Consider the following 25,427-nt stretch of genomic DNA (forward strand, 5'->3'; position numbering starts at 1 on the left):
ACCCATCGGAACGGACCGCCCACCTCGGTGAGTATAATATAACGTGTTTTTCTTCTTTCAGGTTACAGAATGCTGTAGATAAGCCCCCGATGTCTATGCCGGCAGCTAATAGGGCAAAAAAAAAAAAGGGGTGACATATATTTCCTTTAAAAGATGAAAAATGAGCTGTGATTGGTTGCTAGCAGCAACAGATTTCTTTGTAGACAGTTGTGGTAACTGAGGCCTATTATTCTTATTTCTATGGTGTTATCGTCCTTCTGTAAAGCTGGAAATTACACAATTTATTACCGTGCCAACACATACCATCCTCTGACACAGACTGCAGGGGGAACCCAGTATCTCACAGGATAGGATTAGATACACGGCTCAGCAGTCAGTATCACACATGATAGGATTAGATACACGGCTCAGCAGACAGTATCACACAGAATAGGATTAGATACACGACTCGGCAGTAAGTATCACACAGGATAGGATTAGATACACGACTCGGCAGTCAGTATCACACAGGATAGGATTAGATACACGGCTCGGCAGTCAGTATCACACAGGATAGGATTAGATGCACGGTTTTTATGTGCAATATAATCATTATAATTTGTTATAACGAACCACAGTTGGTTACTATGCCCAGGCAACGCCGGGCTCTTCAGCTAGTGTACAATAAAAACCTGACGTGTGATAGAGCCCTTAAGGCCCGTCACACACAGCAAGATCGCTGATTTTGTGACGCATCAGCGATCTCGCCAGCGACATCGCTGTGTGTGATGGGGATCAGCGACCGGCCCCCCTGCCGGGTATCGCTGATCGCGCTTGATCGTCCTGGGCCATTATTTTGATCGTTGGTCTCCCGCTGGCCAGCACGCATCGCTGCGTGTGGCAGCGGGAGATGAATGATCAGCGACGCTGCACGCTGGTATCTAAGGTAAACAGCGGGTATCCAGGAGCCGCGCGGCTCTTAGAAGCCCACTGTTTACCTTAGATACCAGCTTGCTTGCTGGTCCTGATCGCTGGAGGGGCTGTCTAACAATCCCATCCATGTCGGATCGTTGGTGGGATCACTGGGACATCGTTTTGTGTAACGGGGCCTTTAGTGTGGCTTCACACAGGCCATAATTTTATGCTCCCAACAATGTATTACATGAGGATTTTCACGAATATTTGCAGGGGAAATGATATAAGCTGATCTGTAGTCCCCGGTGGCAGACACTAAACAATGGCTTATTTGGGGATGTGCTGGGTGCTGGACACACTGATTCTGATATCGGTGACCTATCCTTAGGATAGAATGATAGAAAACCCTGTGGTCATTTCAATGTTTGTACTGGTTGATGGAAAAAAAAAAAAGGAAAAAAAAAATAAAATATATATATATATATATATATATATATATATATATATATATATATATATATATATATATATAATTAGTGTGTGTGTATATATAATTTTTTTTTTTTTTATATATATAATATTCTATCCATCTAGATCCCTTATTAATTTGAGGGCTTTCTTCCCGAGCTCCAGCTCCTGAGATCCCTGGCAAATAGCTGATTCTGGTCTGTGAAGTTGCTGCCGACTGCTACAAAAAAAGTCTTGCCACAAAACGAATAGGCGTTCATGTAATGCTTTAACAGATTGCGACAAGCCCTAGAAAGGACAACCATAGATGAGCAGGGGTCCCCTGTTCCAAGCTCCCTATGTGCCACGAGAAGCCTCTTGGATCTTGCCACCATCAGTGAAGACTTTTCTGGCAGAAACCTTGGCTCCCCTACAATGATGGCTTCCTCCAATTCTCTCTCTTCCGCACAGAATAGTGCTGATTTCTTGTGCGCTTGCTAAACATTCATATTGAAATTGTACAGACTTCTGACTCTTCTTAACCTGAAAGCGAATTGAAGTTTTGATTGCATGTAAAGGATTATGAAAACTCTGACATTTCTAGATATGCGCTTGATGGATCAGGGCTGATATTTCCCCCTGTTAGAGATCCTGGCGGTTACAGTAATGAATTGCTGCCCCCGCAGTCCTCTGTGCACCCTCTGCCATATTATTTTGACTCTTGGAATGAATGTCATTTAGGATTAAAAAAAAAAAAAAAAAAAAGTCAAATTGTAGATGAATCTTATGCTTTTTGGTAAGATCCTGATTCTAACGCCCTGTCCTTGTGTTTCTGCAGCCTCTGATAACAGCCAGCGATTTCAAGAAACATGCTTTGCATTTGCATTAACGCCACAACAAGTCCAGCAAATCAGCAGCTCAATGTAAGTCTCCCCCTTTCCTTTCCAATTACTGGCCTCCCTTTCTCTTCCAGCCTCGCCTCCCCTCCCCCTCCTCACGCCTCTTACTTGGCAGCTGCACTCGCCCTATTGAAATCCATGTGCTTGATGGGGGCTGGAGTTACATCTGTGGCTGATGGTGAATTAAGTGTTGTGTTGGCACAGAGTTTGAGGTGATGCGGGGCTGCCAGGATGGGCGCCATATCCCCTTCTAGTTAACTGTTTTGTGGCACTTGGCAAAATCATTCACATGCTATTTTATGTATGAACAAAGAACTTTCTTGAAAAAACTTTTTACTGTATATGACCATTACTGGTGTACAATCAGCAAAAAGTCTTTTATTGCAAACCTTAGCAATTTTAGTGCTCAAATTTCCCCTAAAGTGACCTGTGTGTGTATACAATGCCCTGAATTGCTTCCTGTCAAAGACCTTCACCTCCGAATCTCGCACAGTACGATGTTCCCTTCAAGGGACACCATAGAGTTGCTCAGCATGGAAAGGGCAAAGTGTGATGTAAAGGACTGTAGAATTGGCCTGTCTGGAAATAATTTTATGCCCAAATGCTCTGTGGAAATGTGGTTAGAGGAAGAAAAGTATTTGTGAACTTGCTGATTAGACTTGTGGCAAAAGTAGAGACGCAAGAAAAGCTAAAATGGTCTTCCATTGCGAACAGCGACACAGAGCTTGGCTTCCTCTGCCCATTTAACCCCTTAACGACCAGAGGTATTTTCAGTTTTGCATTTTCACTTTTTCATTTTTTGCTCCCCTTCTCAGAGCCATAACTTTTTTTTTTTTGTCAAAATGGCCATGTGATGGCTTTTTTTTTTCCCCCGGATGAATTGTACATTTGAGCGACACCATTGGTTTTACCATGCCGTGTACTAGAAAACGGGAAGAAAAAAATCCAAGTGCGGTGAAATTGCAAAAAAAAAAGTGCAATCCCACACTTGTTTTTTTTGTTTGGCTTTTTTACTGGATTCACGGAGGACCAAACATGTCTAAGTTCTTTATTTTATCTAAGTGGTGGAAAAAAATTCAAAGTTTGTAAAAAAAAAAAAAAAAATTTGCCGTTTTTCGGGATACCATTTTGGTGTAGATACAAGCTTTTGATCGCCCGTTATTGCTTTGTATTGCAATGTTGCAGCGACCAAAAAAAAATGTAATTCTGATGTTTCAATTTTTTTTTTTCCTCGCTACGCCGTTTGCCGATTTTGGATTAACTCTTTTTATTTATTGATGGCTCAGGCAATTCTGAAAGCGGCAGTGCCAAATGTGTGCTTTTTTTTTTTTTTTTTTTTTTTTTTTTTGTACTTTGTGGCGCAAGGGGGTGATTTGAACTTCTATTTTTTTTTTTTTTAATTTTTATAATTTTAAAAACAAGGTGTGTATGTATGTATGTGTGTGTGTGTGTATGTATGTATGTATATGTGTGTGTGTGTGTATATATATATATATATATATATATATATATATATACACACACATACATACACTCACTGGCCACTTTATTAGGTACACCATGCTAGTAAGGGGTTGGACCCCCTTTTGCCTTCAGAACTGCCTCAATTCTTCGTGGCAGAGATTCAACAAGGTGCTGGAAGCATTCCTCAGAGATTTTGGACCATATTGACATGATGGCATCACACAGTTGGCGCAGATTTGTCGGCTGCACATCCCTGATGCGAATCTCCCGTTCCACCACATCCCAAAGATGCTCTATTGGATTGAGATCTGGTGACTGAGGAGGCCATTTGAGTACAGTAAACTCATTGTCATGTTCAAGAAACCAATCTGAGATGATTCGAGCTTTATGACATGGCGCATTATCCTGCTGAAAGTAGCCATCAGATGTTGGGTACATTGTGGTCATAAAGGGATGGACATGGTCAGCAACAATACTCGGGTAGGCTGTGGCGTTGCAACGATGCTCAATTGGTACCAAGGGGCCCAAAGAGTGCCCAGAAAAAATTCCCCACACCATGACACCACCACCACCAGCCTGAACCGTTGATACAAGGCAGGATGGATCCATGCTTTCATGTTGTTTACGCCAAATTCTGACCCTACCATCCGAATGTCGCAGCAGAAATCGAGACTCATCAGACCAGGCAACGTTTTTCCAATCTTCTACTGTCCAATTTCGATGAGCTTGTGCAAATTGTAGCCTCAGTTTCCTGTTCTTAGCTGAGAGGAGTGGTACCCAGTGTGGTCTTCTGCTGCTGTAGCCCATCTGCCTCAAAGTTCGACGCACTGTGCGTTCAGAGATGCTCTTCTGCCTACCTTGGTTGTAACGGGTGGCAATTTGAGTCACTGTTGCCTTTCTATCAGCTCGAACCAGTCTGCCCATTCTCCTCTGACCTCTGGCATCAACATGGCATTTCCGGCCACAGAACTGCCGCTCACTGGATTTTTTTTCTTTTTCGGACCATTCTCTGTAAACCCTAGAGATGGTTGTGCGTGAAAATCCCAGTAGATCAGCAGTTTCTGAAATTCTCAGACCAGCCCTTCTGGCACCAACAATCATGCCACGTTCAAAGGCACTCAAATCACCTTTCTTCCCCATACTGATGCTCGGTTTGAACTGCAGGAGATTGTCTTGACCATGTCTACATGCCTAAATGCACTGAGTTTCCGCCATGTGATTGGCTGATTAGAAATTAAGTCTTAACACACAGTTGGACAGGTGTACCTAATAAAGTGGCCAGTGAGTGTATGTGTGTGTGTGTATATGTGTGTGTATATATGTATGTATATATGTATATATATATATATATATATATATATATATATATATATATATATGTATGTTTTACTTTTTCCATGGGAGACTAGAAGCTTCAGTTATCCGATCGCCTCTGCTACACAACAGGGCTGCAACCTTGCTCTATGTAGCGGATATGCTCACTTGCTATGACCGCCAACTTCCAGCTCAATGTGGACAAATCTGAACTAATTATCTATCTTCCATCTCGCATATCTTCCTTACCTGATCTCTCCATCACAATAAATGAAATCACACTTTCCCCTGTCTCGGTAATCCGCTGCCTCGGAGTAACCCTTGACTCTGCCCTGTCCTTCAAACCGCATATCCAAGCTCTCGCCACCTATTGTCACCTCCAGCTCTATAAAATATTTCGTGAATCGTTCCTTTCCTCAACCCTCACACTAACAAAATGCTTGTGCATGCCCTAATCATCTCCCGCCTCGACTACTGCAACATCCTCCTCTGTGGCCTACCTGCTAACACTCTCGCACCCCTCCAGTCCATCCTTATCGCTGCTTCCCTGACTAATTCATCTCTCCTCGCTACACTCCTGCTTCCTCTCTTTGCAAATCCCTTCACTGGCTTTCAATTTCCCAGTGTATCCAGTTTAAACTACTAACACGGACCTACAAAGCCATCCATAACCCTTCTCCTTTGTACATCTCCAAACTAATCTCCCAATATCTTCCCTCACGTAATCTCCGGTTCTCTCAAGACCTCCTTCTCTGATCCACACTTATTCACTCCTCACCCAGTCGCCTTCAAGATTTCTCCCGAATATCCCCCATCCTCTGTAATTCTGTGCCCCAACACGTCCAGTTATCTACCACATTTGGATCCTTCAGATGGGACCTGAAAACCTTTCTCTTCAAAAAAGCTTACAACCTGTAATGACCACGCCGCCACCTCAACACCACCGGAGCTACTGCAACCCCCAACCTACTATCTCCTTCCCCATAATCCTCTAGAATGTAATCCGCAAGGGTCCTCTACCCTCTGTACCAGTCTGTCATTTTTAGTTTGTTTACTGTAAGTGAGATCTGTATTTTGATGTAACCCCTTCTCATGCATAGCACCATGGCACCAATATAGCACCAAGGTGCTATATAAATAATAAAAATGTGACACGGGCGCCGATGGGAGGAGGTAATGACATGCTTCCTGCGCGTGCATGTTAAATGCTGCTGTCTGAGTTGACAGCAGCATTTAACATGTTAACAGCCGCGAGTGAATTGCGATTCCACCCATGGCTGTTCCAGGCACATGTTCACTGATCAGATCAGCTGTCATGTGCCGGAAAAGGTGCGGGCTCATCGCCGGAGCCCGCACCAAACAGGAGAAGGCGTCCAATGATTGACTTTCAGTCATTGGATGTTACGGGGTTAAAGGGGTTGTCTACTACTAGTACAACCCCTTCTGAATCCCTAATAACATACATACTCCACTTCAGCACAATTTCATCTATGACTTTCACTGGATGTTTTCATTTGTTCAAAGGAAGCCATAGGAATTGCGTGACTAAGGCCTGTTTCACATTTCCGTTTGTTTCCATCAGTCAAAATCTGCCGTTTTGCAAAAAAAATGGATCCGCCATTTTTTCACATTGACTTGCTTTAGCGGCGGATTTTGACGGATGGTCATGCGTTGGATCCGTTTTTTGATGGATCCGCCAAAAATTTTGGCGTCCGCTGACTTGAGTGGATGGACAATGAAACATTTTTTTTGTCTGCACGGATCCGCATTTTTACACTGAGCATGCCCGGAAGAATTTCCTTGCCAGAAATTTAACCCTAAATCTCGTTGTGGCGGCAGAAATTCTCTCCCTCTCCTTCTCTCCCCCTCTCTCCCTCTCCTTCCTTGTGCTCTCTGACGTCATACGCCTGTGCTCTCCGTCATGCGCCTGTGCCATAACGGAAACAGATCCGTCTTTTGCATTTTTCGCGGATTGCAACTGACCAAAAAAACGGAAGTGTGAAAGAGGCCTAATGTCACACGATCCCTGGGAGAGCCAGTGCTGATGGTGCTGGCTTCGGAAGGGACTGTTATTTTACTGGGGGGAAAAATAGGAATTCAGAAGGGGTTCTCAGAGTAGTGGACATCCCTCTAAGGGGCCGAGAACACTATGCTCTGTGCGGCTGTTAGTACTGGAGGACCATATTTTGCTCGCTTCTGAGAAGGGGTTGTCAATGTAGCGGACAACCCCTTTTAGTACTTTGACATGCTTTACTACATACAGCTATACATTTCCTTTAGTTGAATCTTGTATGAGGCCTGTCAGTAAAAATCTCTATTGGGTTAACGGTGTTCATTAGACAAGCTGATGTTTGGTTATTTTTAATTACTTGCATTGAAAGGGATGTCCATTTTAGATAACCCATTGAGAGAGAGACACTGTATTATGGAATGCCGGGATGATGTCCCCCAATACGGACCTTCCTCTTGGTGGCCAGTATATAGAGCAGCCAGAGAGCGCCTCTTAGGGTGTGTGCACACGTTGCGGATTCTGCTGTGGATTTCCTGCGGATTAGCCTGCGGTTTTCCCCTGCGGTTTGACACCTGTCTTGGAGCAGGTGCCAAACCGCTGCGGAATCCGCACAAAGAAGTGACATGCTGCGGATTTGAAACCGCAGCAAATCCGCGTGGAAAATTCCCCACCATGGGCACTGCGGTTTTCATTTTGCATAGATTAAAAGGGTACTGTACAATGCAGCAGAAACTGTTGCGGATCCGTAGGGCCAATTCCGCTGCGGATCTGCAGCAGAATCCGCAACGTGTGCACACCTCCTTACTCTGGAGGATTTGATTTACACACACAATCCATTTGTGTATGGGCATAGTCTGCTTCATTTCTCCGATGGTGGTGGTGCTGCCTGAAGAATGAACCCTTTTTTGGGTCATTCAGACATCAGTTTTCCACGTATGAGTTTGATCTGCGATTTTCACAGAACTTGCACCTATTATAGTTTGTGGCTGCTTACGTGTTCTTATGTTTTTCTGAACTCAGTGGTCTTCACAAAATCAAGAGACTTGATATGAGAAGGTTTAGATCTGTCTTTTTTTTTTTTTTTTTCCCCACTTCTGAGATTGTGATTAAACTGATGGTAAGAACCCTGACCAGACTCTTGAGGGCACTGATGAAACTCGACCTTTGTGTTTTCTTGTACACAAAAAAAGTTTGAATTTGCACTTTACTGATGGGTTTCTCCTAAGATTACAGCTGATTGCTGTTCAGCATGAGTTTTCTGCGCATCAAGGGACCCTTCTGACCAGTAGTGATTGCCTAAATTGGAAAACCTTTTGTTTTTTAGTTTTTTTTTCCTGTGCTTTATTTTTCAGAATCTCATTATTTTGTGCTTTTCCTTCATTGCAGGGACATCTCTGGAACAAAATGTGACTTTACAGTTCAAGTGCAGCTAAGGTGAAGCTCTGTCTGTATATTGGGTTTGTGTTTAGATTCCATTGTCAACCTCTAATCTTGTACCTTTCCCTATAGGTTCTGTCTGTCAGAGACCAGCTGCCCTCAAGAAGACCATTTCCCACCAAACCTGTGTGTAAAAGTCAATGGAAAACCCTGTAACCTGCCGGTAAGTGCAGTTTCTGCTCAGTGCTTGTCTTGCTTCTCTCCCCCCCCCCCCCCCCCCCCTTGTCTTCCACTTAATTTCTATTACTACTCCTGTTACAGGGTTATCTTCCGCCAACCAAAAATGGGGTTGAACCAAAGCGACCAAGCCGACCAATCAACATTACCTCACTTGTGCGTCTGTCTACAACAGTTCCTAACACCATTGTGGTGTCGTGGACAGCGGAAATTGGACGTGTAAGTTAGCATACCTGGAATTTTTCTTTCCTAGATGGATACATATCTCCTCATTTATTTTTATTTGATTTAAAGCCTTAGTTTTCCTACTGTTTTGGCAGCAGGCCATTGCAGGCCCTCGGTCTCTTTTGGGGTTGATGCGGTTGTTGGAGGGATGGTGTGTGCGTTTTTTGCTCTAAAGCTGGGATTCGTTGAACCCCAAAATCCATCTTGTAAACATTTTGGTTGCTACTATCCTTTCCCATGGCTTAAGCCAGGGATTCCTTCCATTCTTTAATCTGGTCACTGCACTTCTCGCTGATGCATTTGTTTGGCTCCTGTTAGGGCACACAGCAGCCTGTGTCAGTTATGTAACATACTATTGTACACAAGCATGCCAATACATTCTAGGTTTAAAATGGGTGTATGAAAATGTCTTAATGGAATTAAAACATGCAATAGAAAAATGCAAATTTTATTGGGAGCCATACATTTCTAAAAAGGTTTATCCAGCCTTTTTTTTTTTTTTTTTTTTTTACTATGGACCTAAGAGCTAACAGGCCAACGTCATGCTGATTGACAGCTGGCTCCCCACTGCCTAACTGCGGGGAGCCAGGTTTTTAATTAGTATGACGTAAGCAGTCATGCCCAGTCAACAGAGCAGCCCTGAAGAAGGGCTGCTCTGACGTAGACCAACTGAATGGCCAGCAGGAGCAATTGGGGACCACTGAGCCTGCGATGGGTAGAACAACTACTTGTTAGTTTTTAAATCAATAGTAAAAAAAAAAATAAATAAAACTAACCTGGACAACCTCTTTTAAAAACAAATCAAAATGCCATATTTTTTTCCTGCATTACTACTGCAAAAGTTTACATAAATTAAATGGTAATTTTCTATGTAACTTCCAACTGGCACCAGAAAAATACAATTTCTTGAGCATAAAGCAAACTTTATATATAGCTATGTGGCTGCTAAAACGTATAGATTGTTGTGAGACAGGTTAGTTATTACCCAACTGATGAGACTGGTGTAGTGTTAGCAAACCTGCTCCGTACGAGAGTAACCGCAGGTTGACACTTGGTGCGTGTGCTTGGCTGAACGATTGGAGCGACAGTATTGTCTGTGGGATTATGCGTGAACACCTCTTAAGTCTGGAAAGGTACCGCAATGCCAATGAGCCCTTCCTGGTTCCAGAATCTGCACCGCCGCTCTGGGTGCACAGCAAGTTTTGCTGGGAATCTGGTGATAAATCCTAAGGCCCCGTCACACACAGCGATCTCGCTAGCAAGATCGCTGTGTGTGACAGCGATCAGCGACCGGCCCCCCTGCCGGTATCGCTGATCGATGCAGGAAAGGCCAGGACTTTTTTTTTGGTCGCTGGTCTCCTGCTGGCCACCACGCGTCACTGCGTGTGACAGGCGGGAGACCAGCGATCTGCTGTTAACTAATGTACACATCGGGTATCCAAGGGACGTGCGTCCCTTAGATACCCGATGTGTACATTAGTTACCAGCGCGCTGATGCAGGGAGCTGGTAACTAAAGTACACATCGGGTATCTAGGGACGCACGCCCCTTGGATACCCGATGTGTACGTTAGTTACCAGCTTCCTGCATCAGCGCGCTGGTTAGTAACGTGCACTGTGACGCTTGGCGTCGCTGTGCTGATCGCTGGTGAAGCTGTCTGTGTGACAGCTCACCAGCGATCACATAGCGATTCACCAGCGATCCTGACATATTGATATCGTTGTCAGGATCGCTGGTGAGTCGCTATGTGTGACTCCAGCCTTAGACTACCTCCTCCAGTTCAGAGATTTTCACATAGCCGTGCAGCTGTCCTCGCTGTGATTGGAGTCAGCCAACATGACTCTTAACGACACCACTTTTTTGACCCTTCGATGTGGACTGCATCTTGAAATGCATAGAAACAAAAAGGGAAACAAATAGGTCCAAATAGGCCTCATCATTACAGGTTATAGGACTTTGAAATTGTGGCCTTGTTGATAAACTCCATTAAAGGTGACTTTATACGTCAACTTTTATTAGGCTGACATGCCTTAGAGGAACATCTATTAGGGGATGTCCAAGAGTAGGGTTTAGGCCAAAGTCAGTAGGAGCTAGGAACATCTGTCTACATCCTATATATCTTACTCTTGGATGTACCCATCTACCCCATGTTAGCCTAATAGAACCCCTTTGATCATGCCTTTGTGCCATTATCAATAAATGGCCATTTACCAACCAGTGTATAGAAACTAACATGTTCAAGTTACCTCTAGTTTCTGAATTAGGATTATTTATAAATGAATCTATATAACTCCCATTGTGATGAGTCAGCTCATTGAACTTCTGTGAGAATAGACCCCAATGTAGTGCCAGAGTCTGCGCAGAGCCTTACCCAGTGTAATAGACACCAAGGGTTTAGTAAGTGTTGTGGGATGGCTTCACTGAATTCAGGTCTTCTTGCAGAATTTTTCCCTGGCTGTATACCTGGTGAAGCAGTTGTCTTCAGCCATCTTATTACAACGACTGCGAGCGAAAGGAATCCGCAATCCAGACCATTCCAGAGCACTCAGTAAGTTGTGCATCAGCGTCCTAGCGACTGCAAAGCGTATTGTCTATGGTGACAGGACAGACTAGATACAGTTTTGGATAAAAATGGTCTAGACCAGATAAATAAGCAAAACAGAATGCGGTTTGTCCCTTTAGTTATATCCTCATGTTATATCTTGTTTGTAACTTTCTTTCTAGTTAAAGAGAAACTCACAGCTGATCCAGACAGTGAAATTGCAACCACAAGTTTACGGGTTTCTCTTCTGTGTCCGGTAAGAACGTGGGCCGTGGGTTTGATGCTTTGTCTGCTTTGATATTCTCTGTATTAGTACAGTTGTGCACAAGGTGGACCTGGAATTAGGGTAATAAGTCTGTAGTGTTCACACACAGGAGGTTACTTTCAGTTTAGGACTTTATACAACTTCCCAGCATGCCTCTATCTGTTCCAGCTCTGTTTTTGCCAGCAACTTGTGCACCCACTGTTCCCACACTGCCTTTTACCTCCTGTGCTTGCTATAAATAATACAGACTTGCCCTTTCGGTCCATGTTGAGAAATAACATATGTGCATAGCTCTGGGTCAGAGCACAAAAGTAGATGGGTCCCCTGCATGCATGCTGGCACGGACATACCGGTGTGGGGACTTACACCTGGGAAGAATACTAGTAAACCATGTTGTTGGTTTGCATTCCAGCTGGGAAAGATGCGTCTGACCATCCCCTGCCGATCGCTCACCTGCTCCCACCTGCAATGTTTTGATGCCACGTTGTATATACAGATGAATGAGAAGAAGCCCACTTGGGTGTGTCCTGTGTGTGACAAGAAGGCTCCATATGAGCATCTAATCATTGATGGGTGAGTGTTCTAAATACATCAAAATCTGATTCTTGGGATGAGGCGGAGATGTGTCTTGGCTAGTGAGCCATTACAGAGAGTGACATGTGAGCATCAAGAGCCAGCAGTCACTACCTTCCCACACATGATTATGGTACTTAAGGCCAATTTCCACACCTTCATGACTCACTGTCTGATTATGGACCTTGATGCATGCATCAGCCACTGTTCTCCTGCCCCAATCTCCTCCACCAGCCTCATAGGCATATATGAGGTTGTCGAATTTGGATGAGGAAACCCACAGCTGGTCCATAGTCAGACCATGAAACATGGATGTGTAAAACTAGGCTTACAGGAGTGGAGTTGGGCTGAGCAGCTTCAGATGGCCCACTCCTCATCCCTTCCTATTTAGGGTTAGTGTCCACTGATGGCTCAGCCAATTTACTTGGTTGTGGACGAGAATCATACTGTATAAAGTCTCATATCACGGTCTTTATGCTATTGAACATCTGCTTTTTCTAAATCCAGTCCCATTTTGAAAGTTGTCTTGTTTCTTTTGTTGTACGCTCCCCAAGTCTGAATCGCTGAGAACCTGCAGTGGATGTGTCATCTGACACCTCACATCTGACCTCTTAGTGTCAGAAAGATGCCAGATGTAATTGTACTCCCGGCAGGTTTTCACAGGGGCCTTGGTGTAACTCAACACCACATCTTGTATAACTGGCAGTCTGTTAGGTAACTTGACCCTCTGTAGGGTTGCTGCAGGGTTACCCATCCTCCACAACCAGGTATACACTTGCAGATATTAGTTGTGTTATAAAGTATTGCCATTAGAGAGGGGGCTACTTGTCATGATGACTTTTTGCACAATCTCTGTTTGGTCTTTAAACTACGAAAGATTCTTGTTTCTGATAAATGTAAAATTTTTAATAAGTTTTTTACTCCGGTGTTTAGAAGGTTGTTCAGACACAGGGGATCTTTGTTAAATTTAGCAAATCTGAATATTAAAGGTGTGTTCCCATCTAATAAATTTGTGACACATGGCTAGCATATTAGTGGTTGTCCAGTCCAAACTGATAAGTCTGCAGTCACTCTGTGTGACTGCAGACTTTTGAATCCCCCAGCACACGCAATGTGTGATTGTCACAAAACCACCGCTGACACGGGTATGTCAGCGGACGGAGGGATGTGATGCACTGCCGACACACTGCTATCACAGGCACAGTGGGTGCTTATCTTAGTTGGCGCCATGTGACAAAAAAAAACAGCAAGCTAGTCTTGCCCTAACAATTTATCGCAGGGGTTGTTTTTTTTTTTTTTTTTTGTTTTTTTTTGGATGCCCCACCACTGCTAACAACCTTCCACGAACTGCGGGGGTTTATGTATATCCCACTTTCTCAGTTCCACTTTGGAACTCGCAGCTCTCCGGCGCCCCTTCTTATCCTCAGGACAGTCAGGGAACTACACCTAGGATAATTAGTCGCCGGACGGCCTGCTTGTTGTGCACGGGCGATCAGGCCGCTGCAGTGAGGGAATTATCAATGCTTTGGCCACAGCCACCCAATCAGCATATAACACCCTTCCATCACTGCCATCTAGCCCAACCAACCAAAACACACCACGCTGCCACCAGCTCCAGATTTCTCTGCTTAAGTTAGACTTATTAATAGCAGGGCTGTGGAGTCGGTAAGCCAAACCTGCGACTCCGACTCCTCAATTCCCCTTCCACCGACTCCACGACTCCGACTCCAACATATATTGCTTATATTTAAGTGACAGGAAAGATGTATATCTTTGTACCGTGTTAGGCAATAGATAGAAAAATATTCAGAATTGAGAGTCCTCAGTGGTTGATACCTTTTAATGGCTAACTGAAAAGATGGTCACACATTGCAAGCTTTCGAGACTACTCAGGTCTCTTCTTCAGGCTAGACTAATACAAAATCTGAAGAGTCACATGTTTATGCACAATACAACACAGAAAAAATGCAATGGATAAGACAAGTGACGTGAAGCAGAACTATCAATATGGGAGAGGGAGAAACATAAATATTGGACCAGTACATAGATAAGGAGTCCGGATGTTTTATAGCCCTCTGATTGGGGTCTCCTAATGTGTTGTGATGCCCCCCACCAATCCAAAACTTGACAACTTGGACAAACACTCCATTCGAGACACAAAAGCATCTAACTGTGTCATCAATCTCTCAGATTATAAACCCAACAAAGTGGAATTGGCCGTGCTTTCTAGAGGACTCTCATTTTGTCCCACTAAGGCTGTGTGCACACGCTGCGGATTTTGCTGCGGTTCCGCAGCGGTTTTGGCTGCTGCGGACCCGCAGCAGTTTCTGCTGCGGTGTACAGTACCATGATTCCCTATGGGAATCAAAAACCGCAGTGCAGACGGTGCGGAATTTTCCGCGGTTTTCAATCCGCAGAAAGAATTGACATGTCAATTCTTTCTGCGGATTCTCCTGCGGTTTGCCATCTCCTCTATTGAGGAGATGAAAAACCGCAGGACAAAACCGCAGAGCAATCCGCAGGTAAAACCGCAGGTCTTTTGACCTGCGGTTTCACCTGCGGATTTTACAAAATCCGCGCGGATGAATCCGCACCTAATCCGCAGCGTGTGCACACAGCCTAAGGCCCTAGATAAAACTGAACTCTGCAGTAATATGGAACATTATTTCAGGAGACTGCGCCTGAGGGAATATTTCAGTGATACAGAAGATTCAGAAAACTCTCAGCCCGAAGGAGGACTCTCAATTCTGAATATTTTTCTATATTTAAGTGAAAAATGTATTGTAGTGCAATGTGAACATCAGACATTTAATCATTTTTATGATACAATAATCAAGACATTTAGATAGAACATAATCTTTATTGGAATACAACTTTAGAACACAAACTGTAATAAATTGTAAATATCGAAAATATATATATATATATATATATATATATATATATACATACAGTGCCTACAAGTAGTATTCAACCCCCTGCAGATTTAGCAGGTTTGATAAGATGCAAATAAGTTAGAGCCTTCAAACTTCACACAAGAGCAGGATTTATTAACAGATGCATAAATCTTACAAACCAAAAAGTTATGTTGCTCAGTTAAATGTTAAAAAATTTTAAACATAAAAGTGTGGGTCAATTATTATTCAACCCCTAGGTTTAATATTTTGTGGAATAACCCTTGTTTGCAATTACAGCTAATAATCGTCTTTTATAAGACCTGATCAGGCCGGCACAGGTCTCTGGAGTTATCTTGGCCCACTCCTCCATGCAGATCTTCTCCAAGTTATCTAGGTTCTTTGGGTGTCTCATGTGGACTTTAATCTTGAGCTCCTTCCACAAGTTTTCAATTGGGTTAAGGTCAGGAGACTGACTAGGCCACTCCAACACCTTGATTTTTTGCCTCTTGAACCAGGCCTTGGTTTTCTTGGCTGTGTGCTTTGGGTCGTTGTCTTGTTGGAAGATGAAATGATGACCCATCTTAAGATCCTTGATGGAGGAGCGGAGGTTCTTGGCCAAAATCTCCAGGTAGGCCGTGCTATCCATCTTCCCATGGATGCGGACCAGATGGCCAGGCCCCTTGGCTGAGAAACAGCCCCACAGCATGATGCTGCCACCACCATGCTTGACTGTAGGGATGGTATTCTTGGGGTCGTATGCAGTGCCATCCAGTCTCCAAACGTCACGTGTGTGGTTGGCACCAAAGATCTCGATCTTGGTCTCATCAGACCAGAGAACCTTGAACCAGTCTGTCTCAGAGTCCTCCAAGTGATCATGAGCAAACTGTAGACGAGCCTTGACATGACGCTTTGAAAGTAAAGGTACCTTATGGGCTCGTCTGGAACGGAGACCATTGCGGTGGAGTACGTTACTTATGGTATTGACTGAAACCAATGTCCCCACTGCCATGAGAACTTCCCGGAGCTCCTTCCTTGTTGTCCTTGGGTTAGCCTTGACTCTTCGGACAAGCCTGGCCTCGGCACGGGAGGAAACTTTCAAAGGCTGTCCAGGCCGTGGAAGGCTAACAGTAGCTCCATAAGCCTTCCACTTCCGGATGATGCTCCCAACAGTGGAGACAGGTAGGCCCAACTCGTTGGAAAGGGTTTTGTACCCCTTGCCAGCCTTGTGACCCTCCACGATCTTGTCTCTGATGGCCTTGGAATGCTCCTTTGTCTTTCCCATGTTGACCATGTATGAGTGCTGTTCACAAGTTTGGGGAGGGTCTTAAATAGTCAGAAAAGGCTGGAAAAAGAGATAATTAATCCAAACATGTGAAGCTCATTGTTCTTTGTGCCTGAAATACTTCTTAATACTTTAGGGGAACCAAACAGAATTCTGGTGGTTTGAGGGGTTGAATAATAAATGACCCTCTGAATAAACTTTTCACAATTTAAAAAAAAAAATTAAACAAAGAAATAACATTCTTTTTTGCTGCAGTGCATTTCACACTTCCAGGCTGATCTACAGTCCAAATGTCACAATGCCAAGTTAATTCCGAATGTGTAAACCTGCTAAATCTGCAGGGGTTTGAATACTACTTGTAGGCACTGTGTGTGTGTGTATGTATGTGTATATATATATATATATATATATATATATATATATATATATATATATATATATATATATATATATATATATATATATATATATATATATATATATATATTCACATCACTATGTAATAAACTATGTAAGTGGCAAAAAACGGTTTTCAACAAAAGCATACTAAATAACATTTGTGCAGTCTATGAATTTGTTCTAAGAAATAGTATCGCCTCCATCAGATCCTCCTTCATAGATGACCTAAAATCTGACCTAATAATTTTAAGGCCAGAGAACAACCTCTCGACACTAACTTGGGTTGGAGGCAAAGCCGTAACCACTCGGGCAACATCTCTTACAATTTCCAAGTATAAAGGAATTGCCTCATGCACAGTCAGTTTTGATGAACGGCTGAATTTTTCTTTGAGAGCAAGTGAAACATTTTGCTGAAATATGGTCAATCTGCTTGCTATAAGACGGAGAGAAATCTTTTTCCTTGCAGCAACGCATTGCCTGCTCCATATCATCCAAATACTTGTCAGTCAAACTCCTCATCTGATGAGGATGAAGATATGGCAGCAGTAGCACTGTCAGGACCCAAGTCCTCTTGCGCCTGGCTGTCCTCCTGTAGGCCACTCATCCTAACTGCTACCTCAGTCAGAGCTTCTTTTCCTTTAGTAAGCTGTTGATCATCAAGCAATATACAATGACTTGGGTCCACATAAACAGCTGCCAGAAAAAAATTATTTTCCAATAGCTGTCTCTCCGTTTCATTGAAGCAGAAATGCCATCTGCGATTAAATCTCCTCTTTGGGACAGGCAAAATAGCAAGTTCTTCCACTCCCTTATGAAAATGCCAGGAGTTAAATCCTCAGCTTGTAATTTTTTAGTCACGGTAAGTAGGTGATTAAGCAATTCCTTCAATTCAGCCATCTGTGTCCATTGACCTTCATTTAGGGTTACCTGAGGGTTCGCCATATCTATAAGAAACTGTTTTAGCCAGGATCAAAACTAAGGGGGGGGGAGGGGCAGAATCTCATACTGTTCCACAGAATCTCATACTGCACACCTCAACTGTTGTGGTGAATGCAGTCTATTTATTCCAACTATCAATTGATGTTGATGTGTTACTGAAGACGAGCAATGCCTGTCCTGGGCGTCCTTTTGGGACGCTATGAGGTGTACCTGACTGGTGCTAAAAAAAAAAAAACAAAAGTTAGTCTGTGTGCTACCTGGCTTTCATTCTTTTTGGTACAGATAAGATATGGATAAATGGATAGCAGATTTCTAATCTGCTTTTGCTACTGAAAACATTATCTATGAGCTCAAAAACCTTTCAGGTGATGCGGTTTTTTAAAAAGCTGATCTGCTTTTGCAGCTGAAAAACGTATCCTCAAAAAAGCCGCAAAAACGCTGTGTGTGAATGTAGCCTTAGGTCAGGAATGGAACAGCCATTTATAGGACATTTCATAACTTTCCCAAATTCCTATGAAAAAATATTCAGCACATTCTGCATTGAACTACTGTACCCAATTTATATATTGTCGGAGTCGGACCATTTTATACCGACTCCGACTCCACAGCCCTGCTTAATAGAGGGGTTCGAAGACAACCCAATCAGTAGCGTAATTATCTTAAAGGCGCTTAAGTTCGTTTCTTAGAGCATGAAGGCAGACTGATAAATTTTATGATTTATTCCCCAAAGGGGGGCAGTGATTACAAAGATAAAACTATTTTACAAAGTTGAGACATCAGATATGTACATTGCAAATATAAAATAACAGGGGATTAACATAGATCAACACTTACAGTTGCTCAATGGACTTTAGGCAAGCCATATGGCGAGGGGCAGCCAGCCATACATCTCCACTCATCTGGGAGGGGGTCCTGTCAGCACAGACTCTGCAGCTTAACTGACTGTTTTTTTTTTTTCAATGGAATGCCTTACGGCCTCTGCTGTGTGACATCACGGAAGGGGCAGTCTACTTATAACGACTATATCTAGCCGAGGGTACCTTGTATAAACAAGCACATGGTATTCGTTGTAGTTCGTTGAATACAATAATTACACTGTTTGGGAGTAATCCATATCTCAGTTTCGGAGGGTGCTAGAACTGTGAAAATTAGGGATCAGAACGTCGGTTTCGTGCCCTACGCAGGGATGTGGTTTTTATAGCTGTCGCTTATGGTTCTTGCGATATGACTGCTTTTAATATTTCCCATAATTGGATTGGCCTCATGGCCAGGACAAAGATTCCTTTCACGTAGCTAATCAACATTCCTTAGCTGGGGAGAATGCACAGGAACTGGCCGGTGTCCTATTACCAGAGGGCAGAGGGGACACATACACACAGCTGCTAAGGAGGGGGGGAGGAGGATCACATCAGTAGAGTAGCAATGGGAGATTTTGGAATGTTCTGCAAAATCATCTCTTACTTAGTATTACAGTGATGTAAGGGTTTGCGGTTTTCTGAGTTGGGACTGGAGGGTATGTAGCAGTTACACATATGCCAGAGCCCGTCCAGTGGACGCGGCCTCGCTCTATACATCTGTACTGATCTAGGCCGCATCCAAACTAGTGACGTGGCCTCACTCCATACAGTTGTGTGGAGCGAGGCTGCGCCCTCTAGACGGACTCTTTCCGGGAGTATGTACAGGTGCTTCTCACAAAATTAAATTAACTTTTTGATGATGTTCAATACAAAAAGTGAAACTTGTATAGAGTCATTACAAACAGAGTGATCTATTTCAAATGTTTATTTCTGTTTGTTTGATTATGGCTTACAGCCAATGAATACCCAAAAGTCATTATCTCAGTAAATTAAAAAAATTAACAAACACCTACAAAGGCTTCCTAAGCATTTAAAAAGGTCTGTTTAGTCTGTTTCAGTAGGCTCCACAATCATGTGGAAGACTGCTGACTTGACAGTTGTCCAGACGGCAGTCGCTGACACTTTCAGCAAAATGTAATAACCCACAAAAGGTCATTGCTAAAGAAGCTGGCTGTTCAGAGTACTGCATCCAAGCATATTAATGGAAAGTAGAGTGGAAGGCAAAAAGTGTGGTAGAAAAATGTGCACAACCAACCGGGATAACCGCAGCCTTGAAGTGGATTAAGAAAAGGCCATTCAAAAATTTGGGAGAGATTCACAAGGAGAGGACTGCTGCTGGAGTCATTGCTTCAAGAGCCACCACACACAGACATATCCAGGACATGGGTTACAAGTGTCGCATTCCTTGTGTCAAGCCACCCATGACCAATAGACAATGCCAGAAGCGTCTTATCTGGGCCAAAGAGAAAAAGAACTAGACTGTTCCTCAGTGGTCCAAGGTGGTGTTTTCAGATGAAAGTAAATTTTTCATTTCATTTGGAAATCAAGGTCCCAGAGTCTGGAGGAAGAGTGGAGAGGCCACAATCCAAGCAGCTTGAGGTCTAGTGTGAAGTTTCCACAATCAGTGATGGTTTGGGGAGCCATGTCATCTGCTGGTGTAGGTCTACTGTGTTTTATCAAGACCAAAGTCAGCGCAGCCTTCTACCAGGAAATTTTGGAGAACTTCATGCTTCCCTCTGCCACAAACTTCTTGGAGATGGAAATGTAATTCTCCGGAAGGACTTGGCACCTGTCCACGCTGCCAAAAGACACAACAATGCAAACGAGCTGAAGGCTGCTATCAAAACAACCTGGGCTTCCATAACACCTCAGCAGTGCCACAGGCTGATCGCCTACATGCCACGTCGCATTGATGCAAAAGGAGCCCCGACCAAGTATTGAGAGCTTTTACTGAACATACATTTCAGTAGGCCAACAATTCGGATATTAAAATAACTTTTCAGATAGACTTTTGGGTTTTCATTGGCTGGAAGTCATAATCATCTAAATTAACAGAAATAAACACTTGCAATACATCACTCTGTAATGACTATGTAATGAGTTTCACTTTCTATATTGAAGAACTGAAATAAATTAACTTTTTGATCATATTCTAATTTTGTGAGAAGCACATGTATAACTCATACGTGCCTTCCCGGCTCAGAAACCAGCAAATGCTAGTGTGTGTGTGGGGGATTCGTAAGTCTGTAGTCGCACAGTGACTGCAGACTTATTGATTTGGACCAGACAACCCCTTTGTGACCTTAGAGGTATCCATACTTCCAGGTCGCCTGGTAGTTACTGACCTTAAACGTATGGATACGTCTAGGGGATTTTTGTGTTCACCTTGGCTGTGTGCTTGCGATTGTCGCTGGGTGTCAGCTGATTCTCACAGCTGACGCCTGGCACTCAGTGCCAGGATCGGTCCCGCACCACTCCCGGCACTTTACCCGCCTAAATGCTGCAGCATTTAGCAAGCAAAGAAAGCCACTCTGCCCTTGGCTTGGAGACCCTGCGATGATATCGCGGGGTCACAATCGTTGCCATGGTGACCCGATGTCGTCAGATATCCCAGACACCAGGCACTAGGAAGTTGGTTAGATTACGCGCAGTGCGTGATTTAACTAGCTTGTGTCTGCAGCACTGACAGGTTATAAGGTATAGCAATGCTCCTGCATTGCTATACCTTATAACTGCGATCAGACGGAAGAAAGTGAAAGTCCAATGGCGAGTGCGACAGGGGGTCCGCTAATCTAGTAAATTTTACATTAAAAAAATCAAATTGTGCGCCTTCTCTTCCGAGCCCTGTCCTTCCACATTCCAAAAATTCCTGTGAAGCACTTGAAGGGTTAATAATAAACTCTCTAGTGCATAAGAAATAAAAATGTGATTCATCTTCATCAGGTTTTGGCACCAAAAACGCAGCAAAACCTGATGCCTGCGTTTTTGCACTACCCGTTGCTTTCAATGGGTGAAAAACACTGAAAAAACACTGAAAGTGACATGCTACATTTTGCAAAAATTGCCGCTGTTTGTCCGGAACAGTCGGGGGGGAGCTGTGTGCATGAGATTTCTGAAATGTCAAACTTTGATGGTACTGGACAATGCAGTTGAAAAATTGCAAAAATGCAACGTGTGAACACAGCCTTAGTCTGTGGAGCGTCAGAATGAGTATAGCTTTTTACACTGTAAAAGAATTCTGGACCTCTCATACATCCCAGTGAGAGTCAGAATAACACATGGCCCTGAAGTGTACGGGAGCAGCACTGGCAATAAGTGCATCAACACACTCTATACACGTGTATTTTGTTAGCGTTTTTCACCATCCATTAATTTCAATAGGTGAAAAACACTGAAAGTGACATTCTCCATTTTGCAAAAAAAACATGCAAAGCGCAAAATGCTGATGACAAAAAAATCCACTTTGTGTGTTTGATTTCTAAATTTCATAGACTTTGGTACTGTAAGACGCAGTTGAAAGTTTGCATAAAAAAAAAAAAAGCTGCAATAACGCCTAGTGTGAACTTAGCTTTAGGGGTTTCTGCAGCAGAAAATCAATAACACATGTAATCTACAAACTAAGTCATGGTTTTGAAAATTTTCCTTTTTGCCCAAAGTATTTATTTTCAACATGGCCTGCTAAAAAGAGGAAAAAATGCAATATAGAAAAGATAAAGCGCAATTGGTGCTTTAAATCTACAACATCAAATCTGCATCATGTGAACTTGGTGTGATGGCACCTTTTTAGGGTATGTGCACCTGACCTCTTTAGTTTGTGGCATCTTCAACGCAGAAGCTGGCTGAAGAATCGTCAGGTCACTTAAGCTGCTTTGTGTCGCGTAATAGTGTGAGGTCATGCGACTACTGTGGCCAATCAGCGGCCGCCTTTCTCTCCCCGCCTCCGGACGTATCGCATACATACAGAGGGAAAGGGCAGCAGGGTTGAAACCTACAGATTGAGAAGGGGTTGTCTGAGTAGTGCCCACCCCTTAATGTGTGCATAAATATAATTGCACCCAATGGATTGTCAGGAGATTGCTGTCCTGTTTTTAGATGGGCGAAGAGTTGGGCGCTAGGGTTCCTATTAGCTCTTGTTCACTGTTATTGGATTCTCCAAAGGGGCCTTAAATCAGCCCTTCATGCCTCCTATTCTCGGGATTCGTTTAGATCCTGTAAATCATAATCATAAAGTGATGGCATCTGCTAGTGACATTCCAGCGCTTTATATGTGCAAAATAGGAGTAAGAATTTAGCAGAAAACATGCGGCATTGACTGTAGTGCATATAGCTTTCTAACGAGGTTCGAGGTGCATATTTATTTTAAACAGAAAAATGGCTTAGAAAATGTAAGAAGTTATTGGAATGTAAATGAGCCTGTACCCAGGGGGCTCGCAATCTAATTTCCCTAGATCTCCTCTCTTTACACTATGGCTCCAGAAGCCGGTTAATTTGAAAGCAGATATTAATGATGATCGTGATGTAAATTCCAGTTTCCATACGGCTTCTGGCTCTATGAAGCCTGATGCTAAAATGTAGTGTTTAATATTTAAAGATTTTTTTTTGTTTGTTTTTTTTATATATCTATTTCTAGCCTTTTCATGGAGATCCTAAAGTGTTGCACAGACTGTGATGAAATCCAGTTCAAAGAAGATGGTTCTTGGTCCCCTATGCGGGCAAAGAAAGACGTGCAGGAAGTCACAACCTCCCTGAATGGAGTAGACAGTGAGTACTTTAGGATTTCTTTCTACGATCACTCATCGTTTGCAAATTTTCTGAACAAACATGAATGCATAAAAAGCTTAAAGGAAATCTGTCAGTAGGATCAGCCCTTTTAAGCCATGTGTATGGTCATGTAGGTCATAGTAAACTGAATGATACCTTGATATCTGCGATCTGATGTCTTATAAAAAAAAAAAAATTGATTTCTTGGAAATATGTAAATGAACTAATAAGATCTTTGTGCCAGACACTGATCTGCATGAGATTTTGCCTCCAGAGATTTTTTACATGAAGGGGAGTTACCAGTGTGATGTGTAATGGCTGTGCTCTGCTCTCCTGATCTCACTGCAGAGCTGTGTGTGATTATACCTGACACATCTGCAGGTTCCTGTCAGATTCCATCTCACAGGCAAGACAGTGCTGTAATACAGCAGAGCTGTGAGAGCCTACAGTGGATGTCCTTTGTTGTGATTTTGGGACACCCCATCAAAGGTATTGGGGTTCACTGTATAATATCCTTTTGGGAATATTTTTTTTATAGTGTCTACTGAAAAGTTGTTATGCTAAAAACGGCAAAACTTGTTGAGACTTGGACATTAAGGCTACATTTCCACGATGAGCTTTAATGCGTTTTTGCTGCAGCGTGTTTTTGCTGCTTCAAAAATGCAGCATCTTGCAGTTTTAACAAAGTTGATGAGATTTATAGAAATCTGCCGACACTACTTCTTAACGCCGCACAAACTGACCTGTGGACTTTTTTTTTTTTTTTCTTTCAATTCCGCAGCTGGTCTGTTTCTCTTGCAAGTACGTTGAATTTCCTGTGGTGCTTTTCCCCATAGACTTACATTGAGGCTGTGTGCCCACGATTCAATTTTTAAGCGTTTTTGCCGCTATTTTCCGCGTGAAAACGCTGCGAAAACGTTTAAACTCTTACAAAACGCATTCCTATGGCATTCCGCACATGCTGTGCTAATGCTGCGCTTTTTTCTGCAGCGGAATCGCATCGCGGAAATCGCAGCATGCTCATTCTTTTTTGCGGAATCGCAAAGAATTGCCGTGATTCCGCACCCATAGAAATGCATGAGAACCGCTTACTTCCCGCATGTGGCTATGCCCACCATGCGCGAAGTTAAGCGTCTCATGTGCGGTTGGTACCCACGGTGTGGAGGAGAGGAGACTGTCCTCCAGGCCCTGGGTACCATACCCCTGTAAAAAAAAAAAAAAAAAAAATCGGGGTATATTTACCTTCTGACGTCACGCGCAGCCTTCCCGGGCCTCAGCGTTCCAAGTAATGCCTTGCGGCAAGGTCCTGTGATGACGTAGTCTCGCGTTACTCTAGTGGTCTCGTGAGATCGCTATAGCAACGCGAGACCAACGTCATCACAGGTCTCGCAAGGCATCGCTGGGAACGGGAGCGTCGCTGAGACTGCGCGGGACGTCGGAAGGTAAATACAGTCATATGTAAAAGTTTGGGCACCCCTATTAATGTTAACCTTTTTTCTTTATAACAATTTTGGTTTTTGCAACATGTATTTCAGTTTCATATATCTATAATAACTGATGGACTCAGTTATATTTCTGGATTCAAATGAGGTTTATTGTACTAACAGAAAATGTGCAATCTGCATTTAAACAAAATTTGACCGGTGCAAAAGTATGGGCACCCTTATCATTTTCTTGATTTGAACACTCCTAACTACTTTTTACTGACTTCCTGAAGCACTAAATTGGTTTTGTAACCTCATTGAGCTTTGAACTTCATAGCCAGGTGTATCAAATCATGAGAAAAGGTATCTAAAGTGGCCACTTGCAAGTAGTTCTCCTATTTGATTCTCCTATGAAGAGTGGCATCATGGGCTCCTCAAAACAACTCTCAAATGATCTGAAAACAAAGATTATTCAACATAGCTTTTCAGGGGAAGGATACAAAAAGTTGTCTCAGAGATTTAACCCGTCAGTTTCCACTGTGAGGAACATAGTAAGGAAATGGAAGAACACAGGTACAGTTCTTGTTAAGCCCAGAAGTGGCAGGCCAAGAAAAATATCAG

At 43.2% G+C, this 25,427-nt stretch overlaps 1 protein-coding gene across 4 annotated transcripts in view; it reads left to right on the top strand.

Annotated features, from left to right (window-relative positions):
* The window catches only part of PIAS1 (protein inhibitor of activated STAT 1), a 92,365-nt gene that overhangs the window by 60,712 nt on the left and 6,226 nt on the right, over positions 1 to 25,427 (top strand). For all 4 annotated transcript variants that reach the window (XM_073568939.1, XM_073568941.1, XM_073568938.1 and 1 more), the window contains 8 exons: positions 2,180 to 2,264; positions 8,416 to 8,463; positions 8,539 to 8,629; positions 8,728 to 8,862; positions 11,310 to 11,415; positions 11,592 to 11,665; positions 12,087 to 12,247; positions 23,252 to 23,382. In XM_073568939.1, coding sequence (XP_073425040.1) covers positions 2,180 to 2,264; positions 8,416 to 8,463; positions 8,539 to 8,629; positions 8,728 to 8,862; positions 11,310 to 11,415; positions 11,592 to 11,665; positions 12,087 to 12,247; positions 23,252 to 23,382 — 831 coding nt within the window. The remainder of the gene's footprint in view (positions 1 to 2,179; positions 2,265 to 8,415; positions 8,464 to 8,538; positions 8,630 to 8,727; positions 8,863 to 11,309; positions 11,416 to 11,591; positions 11,666 to 12,086; positions 12,248 to 23,251; positions 23,383 to 25,427) is intronic.

Source organism: Dendrobates tinctorius, unplaced genomic scaffold (genome assembly GCF_039654945.1).
Source record: "Dendrobates tinctorius isolate UK_male_01 unplaced genomic scaffold, ASM3965494v1 ptg000022l, whole genome shotgun sequence".
Lineage (NCBI taxonomy): Eukaryota > Metazoa > Chordata > Amphibia > Anura > Dendrobatidae > Dendrobates > Dendrobates tinctorius.